Source organism: Giraffa tippelskirchi, chromosome 6, assembly GCF_054371585.1.
Source record: "Giraffa tippelskirchi isolate mGirTip1 chromosome 6, T2T-mGirTip1v1.2.pri, whole genome shotgun sequence".
Taxonomy (NCBI): Eukaryota; Metazoa; Chordata; class Mammalia; order Artiodactyla; family Giraffidae; genus Giraffa; species Giraffa tippelskirchi.
The window spans coordinates 68350917-68363558 of record NC_137280.1 but is presented as its reverse complement, the minus strand read 5'-3'; the positions used below and the strand labels follow the sequence as shown (position 1 = coordinate 68363558).

Sequence of the window (12642 nt, the reverse complement as noted above, 5' to 3'; positions counted from 1 at the left end):
TACTTTTTTTTAAATTAAGGGTATAGTTGCTTTACAATGTTGTGTTAGTTTCTCTAGTATAACCAAGTTAATCAGCCATACGTATATCCTCTCCCTCTTTGTGTGTGCGCGTGTGTTTGTTTTTGTTTGGATCTTATATCTCAAATCCAGTCCCACAAAGCTTTGGTGTGAATGAGATGACAGAGAAATCATTTAATGTCTGGTTTGCTTTAGGACCTCTGCTTGTAGAGGTTTCTGAAGCTGCAGTCAGCTCGCGCTGGAGCCTTTACTTTGTGCTAGATGTCTTATCTTCGTTACCTGTAATCCTTACCATAGTCCATAGTTGGGTTTCAATTGTTACAATAGGCAAATCCATGTAATTCCTAATGTGGTCCAGGCAGCCCTCCTTCCGCTTGTAACCATGTCATTGGCTCTCTCCGACCTCCAAGCTTGCCTGCTTACCTGCCTCAGGCTGGCAAGTGACACATGCCAGAAGTGAGGGACAGTCACATGATCCCGCCAGTGGGGGTGGCTGGGAAAATCAGGGAAGCATTTGGATCTTTGGTGAGCTCCAGCAGACCCTGCGAGACCCTCATTTTAAAGAAGAGGCAGGTAAATTTCAGAGAGAAGGTGTGACTTGTGCACCCCAGGTGTTTAAGGCTCCTGTGTAAAATCTCCCGCCAAGTAAAATCTACTGTAGTTACTTCAGAGCAACTCAAAACGATTTGCATATGCTACAGTGGATGCCAACCATTTCCCCCTCCTCGCCAAAAGGAATCCCACTATTGCTCATACAATACAACTATTGCTCATACAATACAGCAGAGCAGACACCTGCTAAGTTGGCATGCTTCGCCTCAATGCCACATTTCCCAACCAAGCCTTGATGAAGGTCTGATCATGTATTAAAAAATATCTATCCCGCAGAGATGGTTGTATCCCTCCATCTGTCCCATGCTGGGTAAAGTCTGCTACAGCTGTAAGCGACACCTGCTAGAGAACCAGATGGGTTACCTCGGGGGTTGGGGGGTGCAATTTAGCAGGTGGATGCTAAGTGCTAGCAACCACTCTACCAAAATTTTCTACCATCCTTTTGTACCCTTAAAGGAAAGAAAAACAAAGAAAATGCAAGGCAGAGTGAGAGATAAAGGCTGGTACACTGGGATTTTGATTTTCAATGCAAATACTTTGTATTGGCGTGGTGAAGAGAGAGTGACCCGCCCGCCACCCTAACCTGAATTGCATTAACATATTTCTGTGTGGGTGAAACTGACGTTCAGGCTGCTGTGAGGGAGGTGGTGGAAGCTCTATGCCAGGGGCTCCCTTTTTCTCCCCCTGCCTTTTTTTTCAGTGAAAGGAAAAATCAAGGACCACATTCTAGATCTTTCCACCTTCCGCATTTCATTGTTTCTTCCTCTGCTGAGTCACATCCTTTGAAAATCAGCAAAATAGTTAATAGCATGATATTCCTGCTCTGGAGTCAGGCTGGACATGGGGCTGAGTTCTGACTGGGCTCCTTACCTGCTATGTCACTTTGGACAAGGTGTTTCATCTTTCTAAGGCTGAATTTCCTCATCCATAAAACAGGATAAAGTATTATTCAACTCCTAGTATTTGTATGGGAAGTAAATGATTCCATGCCAGCAAGGCACTTAAAATTTGACACAGAGCTTAGGTACATGCCAAGCTCTTCCAAAGTGGGATCTGCCATTGTTAGCAACAGAAGTAGTAACATTAGTAGTGTGGGTAACAGTTTTTCTGATTTCTGGGACCATGTGAGTTTTTCAGTTAGTAGATGAGATGGTATAAGAAATGGGTGAGATGTGGGCTGAAGCTTGGCCAAGGACATGTCAATCTGGCTGAATAAATACTTCTTCCAATATTTAACACAAGGTGAAGTGATTTATAAAGGCAATATGTCTTTAAATTTTTTTTTAATATTTATTTTTATTTATTTGACTGTGCTGGCTCTTAGTTGCAGCATGCAGGATCTAGTTCCCTGACCAGGGATCAAACCTGGCTCTTCTTCTTTGGAAGCAAGAGTCTTAGCCACTGAACCACCAGGGAAGTCCCAACAATTGGGTTTTGCAGTTACACAGAGATAGGTTGGACTTGGCTGCTGTCATTTTATGACCTTGTGACATTGGGCCTATACGTCAGCTTCTCTGAACTCCAGCTGAAAAACAGACACGTTCATGTCTTGTGGTTGTACAGTTTAGGGGTGCATGGTGGTGGTGGTATCACTTTAATGACAAAGAGGAGACAGAAAAGAAAATGAGCTTATATGCTGGCATGAGAAAGAATTCACTTTAAAAATAACCAGCTAAATTTTCTTCATTTTGTAAGCGCTTCACCCTCATTTCATTTAAATAAAAAAAGAGAAAATTCAAATATGCAAAAGAGAAAAGGCAACCCGGGATTCCTCAACCCAAAGACAGCCACCGCCAACATCTTGGTGTTGATCCAAGAAAACTGTCTTGATGGCAAGGTTGATGAGACATGGAAACAGGCCCCCCAGAGAGGAGGACTTTGGACATGGAAGCAGCCACCATCTGGGGTCAGTCGTGCGGCCATTGCCCTGATGGAAGCAGGGAGCTCCAGTGATGACAGGCCCAGCCCCTCACTGTGCTTTAGTGTAAGAGCCATGCCATCAGCTGTCACCGAGCAGGAAAGTTATCTCTCCCCCTCCCCCAACATGGGAGCCAAGATGGCCACATAATAAAAGTGAGTTTTGAAGACCCTTTATCAAAAAGGAAGCAGGAATAAACTAAAATCTAGTGTATCCAGGACACCACTGTGTCTTCACTCCCTTTCTCCCTCCCTTTTTTCAAATCTTAACCCCAGTGGCAGTTCTGCGCTCCACACAGCTCAGGGCTTACAGTTTAATGGGTGAGGCAGACAAAGAGGCAGTGACATCATCAGCCTGATGGGCAATAAGACGGAGGGGACTCCAGGTAGCCATGGGGCCCTAAAGAGGGTGGGATGCTCCCACCTCCGCTGTATCATACGGTCTCCCAGGGGTCCTCTATACCCCCTGCACAGTGCTCAGTCCCACTGGCGTAAGTCCAGCATCTGTCATTCCTCATGAGTATAAGCTTCAGTAGTGCAGGGACCATTTCTTTCCCCAGCGCCCAGCCAGTGCAACTAGGGAGGTGCTCAGTGAATACTGACCAGACAGATGCTGTTGAAAGAACACATGTCCTGAGGGTTTTCTGTAGTGGGCACCAGCTGTCTCGTTCTGTCCGGTATCCCTTCTTCCCCTTGGCTGGTTCCTATAGCATCTTTCTTAGTCACCTCTGCCCCAACCCATGGGTTTTAGTGGGGCTGCTAATCCCAAGCCCTGGAGGACGTGGAGGTACAGGACACAGTTTGGCAAATCAGATTCTCTTTCTCCCAGGGACAGAGGTGATTAGAGGCAGGCTGTGAGAGAGCCTGGAAGGAGGGCTGCACTCATCTTGTGGCTGGGTCTCCCCCCTCTGGTTGCCCAGCTCTTTCCTAGAGTCTCTGAGAAACCTCAGTGTCTTTCCAATAGAGAGTTCCTTTTAGCAGAAGTTAGTCCAAGTACATTTATCTTGCTTGGTAGAAAAGAAAAACACCCTAATATAGTCTTTTTTTCTTTAAAAATTTTAATTGAGATGAAATTCACAAACATAAAATAAATCACATTAAGCATCTTTGCAGCTCACTATCTTTCTACCTCCTTCAGTGCCATCATAGTCAAATTATATCGATCCTGACAGTTTCTCTGTCTCTCATCTTGTATCGTGTCATTTTTGTTCTCCACCTGAGGTTCCATGTGTACATGCTCAGTCATGTCTGGCTCTTTGTGACCCCATGGACTGTAGCCCGCCAGGTTCCTCTGTCCATGGGATTTCCCAGCAAGAATACTGGAGTAAGTTTCCAATTCCTCCTCCAGAGGATCTTTCCAACCCAGGGATCAGCCCCATGGGTCCTGTGTGTTCTGCATCGACAGGCAAATTCTTTACCACTGAACCACCTGGTAAGGCCAAGATTCCATGAGTCGTCATTAAAGTCATTCATTTGCACTTATTTATGTTCATGGTGCTTTCCTGGTAAAATCGCATCTTTGGTTACATCCAAGGCGACATCTGTTATGTGTCTTTGCCCACACACTGAACATGACTTGAGAAAGACCTTGCAACCAGGCCTTTCTTTAAATTCATGATCACAACCCTCGAAGTGTGTTTGGTGGTGCCTGGCAATCACCATACCCCATCCTATGTACAGACTCTGCTATTTTATAGGTGACTGTTTCATACCTTGTCCTTTCCCTTGAATGTTCAGGACATCTTTCTGAGTCTCATTCTTAGCTGATGTCCTTGCTTCATATTTTGCTGAGAAAATAGAAACAATTATGAAGACACAGTTAACCATATCTACCCACCTACCAGCATCTGTTCCTGCTCTCTTCCTTCCTGTTCTCTGGATGGAAAGTCCTTGCTGCTATCTAAGGCCAACTCATTGCTCATGCACTGAAACCCACCCCCTCTTATCTATTCATAGAAATTGCTCCAGGAATTGTTCTCCCTTCTGCAGTAGAAGCTTTGATTATGCTGTCATAACTCTTGCCTTAATTAAGTCTTTGATTGAATCCACATCCCTTACAACTCTCTTCTTCCATTTCTCTGCTCCTAGTAGTAGAACAATTCCTTGGTAGGTTTCTCTTCTGTACTTATTTGTCTCTAATTCACCTCCTCTGAGTCTTTCTTGAACTCAATCAAGCTTTCACTCTAACCATCCATCACAGCAGCCCCTGTCAAAGCTTCAAGGACCTTCAGTGTTGCTAAATCCAGCGTAGGTTGCATTTGGCTTGATCTATAGCAGCATTTCACATAGTCGCTCCCTCCTTCTCAAAGCACATTTCTTACTTGCCTTTACCTCCTACTTCACTGGTTTTGTGTCTCCCATTGAGGCAGTCTGAGCATGGGTTGGAAGAGAATTTCCAGACACAGAGCATTTCAGAAGGCAGTGAATTTATTAAGAGCAAAGAGCAGAGATAATGTGGGCACTGCGAGCACAGCAGGGTGACAGCTCCTAACAGGCCAGGGAGAGTTGACGCTTTTCATGGGTTAGTAGCCAATTTTTATAACCTCAAGACAAAGAAAATTTCTGCCAGAAGGTTGATGTTAGGTAATCAGTTAGGGTGCTATAGGGTGACTACTGAGGTGGTCATTCTTGCTTAATTTGGGGTCAAGAAGCTGGCTGGTGATGATCAGGGGGGCCTTTTGGCAATGGTTACAAAGTGGCTCAGTCAACTTCGGGGTGACCTTGATTCTGGGCTCTACTTCTGTGGCCTTAGTACCAGGCCTTACACCTGTGGCCTTGGGGCAGGACTCCACATCTCCTTTGCTAATTCTTCCACATACACCAATTTTCAAATTTTAGAGTTTCTTCGGCTTTGTCCTTGGACCTCTTCTCTGTCTAAACCCCTTTCCAGAGTATCTTATCCATGCATGTAAGTGTAAACACCTCTGCAAACTGTGACCTCTCCAACTCTGTCTCCAGCTTGGACTTCTGCTCCACATTCACATACTCAGTTGACCTCTCACAATTTCCACCTGGATGTCTAAAATATACCTCAATTTTAACACGTGCAAAACAGAGCTTCCGAATCCTACCTCCTCCAAATCTTCCCTATCCACTGACCTCACCATGTCCGTTCATGGCAATTCCAATTTTTGGCTTTCTTAATAAAAAATTCAACAGTCCTTCTTGACTCCTATATTACTTTGCTGGGGTTGATGTAATGACGTGTCACAAACTGGGAGGCTTAAAGGAGAGAAAAGTATCTTCTCAATTGCTCTGGAGGCTAGAAGTCCAAAATCAACGTCAGCAGGCTTGGTTTCTTCCAAGGGCAAGGAGGGAAGGATCTGATCCTAGCTTGTAGACAGCCATCTCATCCTTGGGTCTTCACATGGTCTCTATATGTGTCTATGTCCACCACATTTGGAATAAAAGCCTTACAAGGTCCTACATGATTATCAGCCTCCTTCCTACCCCTTAACCCTTGTTCTTTGCTCAATTGTTCCATCACACCAGCCACCTTTCTCAATTCCTTTAGCAGGTCAGGGTTCTCACCATCTGAGAGCTTTACCTCTTCTCTCTCCCTGGGAAAAATCTTCCCTTAGTTCTTCATGTAACTGACTCCTTCTCACATTCAGGTCTCTTCCCAAATGTGACCCGTGTGACTGCCCAAGTAGCCCTTCTCCGAACTCATTCCATCTCCTACTTTTTGTTCATAATCCATATTATCATCTCAAAATGTCTTATGTAGTCTTTGTTTACTTGCTTACTGTCTGTCTCCCCCTATGTGTATATAAGTTTCCGAATGGCCAGAACCTTTAAATCTCAGTCATCACTGTATCCCCAGCTCAAGGGGCTCAATACATGCTTGTTAAAAGATAAATAAATGAGTTAATGGGACCCTTTAATGCTCACCCAGATGAAAAATTTTTACACCAACTACATCATATTTTTGAAACAATTATTTGAGTACACGCAGCCATGCACACACACACACATACACACACAACACAAACACACATTCAGGTAGATAAGAGGAGACAGAGCAAATAAAAAGATTATAATAAGATCAGAGTTTGGAATAGACAGTGTCAGTCCTCTGTTCATGTGACCAAAACCTTTGAACATATACTTTTCTCTAAGCTGAAATGGGAAGTTATGAATTCTAGAAGATTTTGTGGGCAAGGCCTCTTTCTGCCTTAGGACAAATGGTGCCTGTGTGGTAAGGAAGGTGAGATCATTTCCAGCAGCTGCCACCCAACTTGAGAAGGGTTGATTGATACGACAAAGTCTTTTCGAAGAACATACATCTAAGATGACTGACAGTGAAGTAAACATTTTAGAACTAGAATAATTAGGAATATATTAGCAATTAAAATAAACTTATTATCATTAGCAAAATTGGCAGTTACTTGCAGTTTCCTCAGGGGCCTCATTTCAAGTTTATCCTTGTAGATTATATTAAGGCAGGATTAATGTTTTTCGGGATAGTTTTAATTTTTGTGAATTTCGTTTTTTTCATATCCTTGTCCATAGCTAATAGAGCTCAGTGGTTCTCAAATAAAGGTCTTATTAATCTTGGGGCTTCTATGAGCTGAACCTAGGAGTGCTAACACCAAACTGAACAAAGCTGTTGTTGACTTAAATAAGTGGATACAATTTTTTATTTTTCTCTTTTATACAATTCTTTAGGCCTTCACCCCCTGGTAGTGCATGTCTTCCAGGAGGTTCTAGAAAATGACAGAATTCCTGAGCTTGAAGCAAATAAATAAACTAATCAAGGAAAATCCTTGGTCATCAGCCTTTTGAGATCAATGTATCTTCCTTCTATAGACATGTGTATTGATGGTTTGGACTCTTTGGATGGTAACAAAGGGAAGATTGAACCCTCTATCTTCTTTAACTTTTGGTTTCTGTTCATTATCCCAATTAGTGGAAGGGTATCTATTAGCATCATAATCATCAAAGTTGTATCAGTTAGGGTTCTTTGTTGCGCGTAATGAAAACTGACCCTGGTAATAGAACAAAAGGGTAGTGTGGGTAACTCTGGCTTCTATATCAGGAAGCTGGCACCTGGAATTGCCCTCCAACAAGATCCAGAGGTATAAATATGGAGACAAAACAAATGTCCGCTTCAAACATAGGTTATGAGTGACAGTCAATGTGGGCAAGATTCTACTCTGTGCTAGAGATGCTTTACTCAGAAGAATCTGGAAGACTTAGTCTCCTACCACTGAGGCTGAAGAAGGTCCAGAAACAACTAATGTCCATGGGGCATGGCAGGATGGAGTTGGGAGGCAGTGGGGAAAGATTGGGCTGAGGGGCAAGTAAGGAAACATTTTAGGAGATCAGAAAGGGAGAGGGCATGCCAATGACCGTCCAAGAGGGGCTGGCCTCATGGGAAATGAAGAAAATATTTTATTCTATCTTTTAGACTCTTGAGTTCAATTGTGACCTGCCACTAGTAAGACTGTGCTCTTCATGGCAATGACTAGCTGAGTCTGAACCCTTTTCCATGGGTGCTGTAGGATGTAATAGAAGGATTACCCAAACAGCTGTATACTCATCTGCTCTGACAGTGAAGGGTTTCAGTTTAATTAATGAGCTTTAAAGCACACATCAGTGTTTTATACTGCTTTCCTTTTCAGGTGAGAATTATTGGTCTAGTTAAGCAGGAAGAGGATTCATAGGTGTGGAATTTTAGACTCTGAAGACCACCTAATGGGGCTGAGGAAGGTGGGCTGATCTGGGCACAAAGAGGATGGACAGCACGTAGTCTTGGAGGAGTCAGGGGGAGACTTGAGGTCTGTGGTGTTTCAAACTCTACTTCTGGGAGTTTCCCATGAGTTGGGCCTCTAATAGCAAACAGAATCTAATGCTGTTTTTTTGCTCAGGCTTTCCCGATGGCTCAGTGATAAAGAATTCGCCTGCAACGGAGGAGATGCAAGAGATACAGGTTCAGTCCCTGGGTCAGGAAGATTTCCTGGAAAAGGAAATGGCAACCCACTTCAGTATTCTTGCTTGGGAAATCCCATGGACAGAGGAGCCTGGCCGGCTACAGTCCATAGGGTTGCAAAGAGTCAGACATGACTGAGCACATGAGCAACAAAGACAACCTATTGTATCAGATTTGTATCAGATTAGTGCTCAAGGACACTGACACCTGCTTTAATGAGAAAAAAACCTCAGAGGACTGAAGCTGCTCCAAGGAGCAGCTGAGAAACCACCCAGTTCAGATTCCTGCCTAAATGAGACATCTCCTACAGAATTCTGCACAGATCAATCAAACATATTCCAATCAAGTAAATGCAACTAACGAACTGCATTTATTTGGACATCATTAAACCATTCCAAAAACATGCAGTGGAAGGGGCCTGTCCACCCTTTGAATCTAGGTGTGTTTCCCCCCACTTTGACCAATAGAGTACCAGGGAAGAGACTTGTCCATGTTCCACAGCAGTTACAACCACTGTTTCAGTTGTCTCCTGCTGTATGAAAATTACTCTCAAAGTTATCACATGATTTTGTGGGTGAGGAATTCATGCAGGGATCAGTTGGGTGATTCTCCAGTACCGTGTGGCATTGATAGAGATCAGCCACTCAGTTACAGTTAAAGATGGATGGGTTGATTTACAAGGTCCAAGACAGCATCATTCAATATCTGCCATGTGAACAGGGAGAGCTGGAAGGCTGGGGCTTGGCTGGCGGGGGTACCTATTCTTGGTTTCTCAAGCATGGTGGCCTTGGGGTAGTCAGACTTCTTATGGGACAGCTCAGGACTCCTTCAGTCAGTGTTTGGCAAAGTGGAAGCTTCATGGATTTTTATGAACTAACTCTGCAAATCACATAGCACCTCTTTCTCTGTACCCTATTGGTTCAGGTGGGCAGAAGCATGCCCAGATTCAAGGTGAGGGGCATTGACACTGCCTTTTAATGGGAGGAATGTAGACTAATTTCTACCCATCCATGTGTGCTTTATTGCTGAGTCATGTCCAACTCTTTATGACCTCATGGACTGTAGCCCTCCAGGCTTCTCTGTCCAGGGGAATTTTCAGGTGAGAATACTGGAGTGGGTTGCCATTTCCTCCTCCAGGGGATCTTCCTGACTCAGAGATCAAACCTGCATCTCCTTTGTCTCGTGCATTGGAGGCAGAGTCTTTACCTGCTGAGCCACTGGGGAAGCCCAATTTCTATCCATGCATGTTTAAATCTTTCCATCCACCACTGGGAAATTCTGGATTAGAGAAGGAAGAAAGGAAGAACATGAAACTGTAAGTGCTGGTAAGCATGGAAGATTGGTTTACTTGTTATAAAGCTGCAATGAGGAAATTCTTCAGAAGGAAAATTAATGCAAAGTTAATTGATGCAATGGAGTTGTAACCAAAGTATTAGTTACACATCATAAAAATACTGAATTGTATAATAAGAACCCAATAACTTTCTAGGTCAATGTCCTTGGAATGTAGCCAGCACGAAAGAAGTAGGAGGCCTGTTTTGCTGTTACCAGAATTTTTTAAAACCCTCTTTAAAATTTATTTCTACTTATATATAGAATATGTTGCAGCAGTTTTCTCAGGAAGTCCCGCTCATCTTGTTACATTTCCAAGAGCCAAAGAAACAAGTCTATTTTGAATAATGGTTTGCATAAGCAGACACACACCAAGGCTTTTTAAACTACCACATTCAGTTGGAATGAAATGAACTTGACTGCACTTGGAGCTGTCACACTGTGATATATTTCCCAATTTCCCTTCCCATCAGTGGATTGTAACAATCCGAGCACACTGCACACCTGTCCTGTGTGACCCACGGGTCCTCCGATTCTAAGACACACAGTGTCTTGTGATGCTGGGTGGAGAAAGGACACAGCATAACCATCCCAGCCTGGCCCATAACAAATTGGGAAGTAAATATTCCTGGTTTCCCTGTTTTATCACCCACATCTCTTCTCTATTCCACCAGAATGTCAAACAGTCTACGACCTTCCTCTTATAAGAAGGATCTCTTACTCTTGATTTCCGTCAAAACGTCTCAAGATGAAGAAGTTATTTCAGAGAATGGGGCACTTTTCCTGAGTAGCTTGCTCGATCCCCTAAATACTGAGTCGGCTTTTTTTTTTTTTTAAGTGTCTTTCATTCACTTAAATTATTTCATTCAAGCTTCACAATGATCTTTGGAGGTTACTATCAGTACTCATCTAACAGGTGGAAATTAAGGTTAAAGAAGTTTAAGGTCACACCTCTAGGAAACCGGAGTGTGGGCCAATTCCAGTGTGGAAGGCCTTAAATCAAATACAAAGAGAAAATAGCAAAGGACAGGCTAAGGGGACTCAGGAGGCAGCTCCCCTCAGGAAAACAGCGTCCTGTGGTTCTGCGTTTAGTTTGGCCAGCTGATCTGGGGTCAGGGAAGCAGTCTGCCGAGGTGGAGGGTGGGGCCGTGGAGGAGGACTAGGTCTGGGTTGCGGAGCAGCCCGGTCTTCTCTCTGGGGTAGACCCTCCTCCAGGTCCCTCCCGAGTCGGGAAACGCGGCCCCGCCTGGCCCCGCACGGCCTCCGTAGAGTCCCCGTTGCCATGGCTCCCAGGTGCGGACGCGCGGAGGAGCGACTGCGAGGCAGCCGGGGAGTCCTGGCGGGTCCTGGTGAAGCTTCCCGGGCCCGCGACCCTCGAGGGGCGACATGGGACGGAGTAAGCGCCCCCTCCCACCTTCCGCCCTCGATCGTCCCCATTCTGGGCTTCGTCCCGGGCCTCTCGGTACCCTCGGTGCCCCTTCTGCCCGCGGACCCCAGCCCTTCTGGCCCTTGGCCCTCAGCAGACCCGGCTGGAGCAGGCCCTGCGCCCACTGGTTGGGCTGCTTGGCCCCGGCGAGGCTCAGGTTCCCGATCTGTAAAGTGGGGCAGGCGTGGGGCTGGGGGAGAAAGGCATGGGACTTAATGGAGGGCTCGTGGAAAGTCTAAGCGTCTTGGCGTCAGACAACGCCGGGTGCGAGCCCGCGCATCCCCTTGCCTGCAGTGTGGGCTGTCGCTGTCTTTGAGCCACATTGGGAGCAAAGTGTAGCCTCGTGGTTGAGGGACACGACCCCAGAGCCTTACCTCCTCCACCTTCCTGCCACCAGCTGTGAGACTTCCTCACCTCCAAAATGAAGGCAATAATAGTCTCTGTTTACAGTCAGTGTTGTACATGTGATTATGAAAATACCAAGAGACCGTGAAGTGGCAGAATTAACAACTTACTTATATTTTAGATTGTACCAATTATTTCAGGTTGAACTATTCCAATACCGACACTATCTTTGACCTTTCCAAATAGCACTTTTATACAGTTACCCTGAATTTATCACTTACTGTAGGAGTGTCATAGTGAATACTTCTAAATCAAGAGACCGTGGTAGATGGTGGGGTATTTTCCCTGGAAGAGCTGACAGTCTAGTGGTGGAAAGGGGATGGTGATTTTAAATGTTTACACTGTCCCAAATCTTGTGAGTGTTATTTCCTCTCCCTTCCCTTATCCCCATCCCATGGTTTTCTTTTTTGCTTATCAACATTTTTTACTTTTCCATGGATTAATCCTTTGCCCTCTGCCTGTGAGTCCTGTCCACTTTCATTTGTTAAATCATTAATGTATCAGACTCTATTGGAGTTCCTACCCTGTGGCTCAGACGATAAAAGAATCCGCGTGCAATGTGAGCGACCTGGGTTCGATTCCTGGGTCAGGAAGATCCCCTGGAGTAAGGAAATGGTAACCCAATCCAGTGTTCTTGCCAGGAGAATTCCATGGACAGAGGAGCCTGGCGGGCTACAGCCCATGGGGTCACAAAGAGTCGGACACGACTGAGCGACTCACACTGACACATGTTGTGTTGGGTGTTGAGGGTGCAGTGGTGAACAAACAGAGGTGGGCCAGCCCTCTTGGAGCTTCTCCCTTTGAGGAAGAAGGCCAACACTTATTTTAAAATATCAGTCGTGATGGAATAAAAAACTAAGATACAAGATCCTTGACTTTTACTGCTCTTTCCACAGTTCTGAACTCTCTACATCAGAAGAAAAAACTTGAGCTTCGGAGAGAAGATGGTAATAAGGGCTTAAGATTGTCATGTACTTGCTGCCTTCTAGGCAATGTTCTG

General features: G+C 44.9%; 1 protein-coding gene across 8 annotated transcripts in view; it reads left to right on the top strand.

The window, feature by feature from the left end:
• Positions 1 to 11102: 11102 nt before the first annotated feature.
• Positions 11103 to 12642, top strand: part of DNAAF11 (dynein axonemal assembly factor 11) — a 69678-nt gene continuing 68138 nt past the window's right edge. For all 8 annotated transcript variants that reach the window (XM_081501163.1, XM_081501162.1, XM_081501161.1 and 5 more), the window contains exon 1: positions 11103 to 11207. In XM_081501163.1, the coding sequence (XP_081357289.1) occupies positions 11198 to 11207 (10 nt within the window). In that variant the 5' untranslated portion in view covers positions 11103 to 11197. The remainder of the gene's footprint in view (positions 11208 to 12642) is intronic.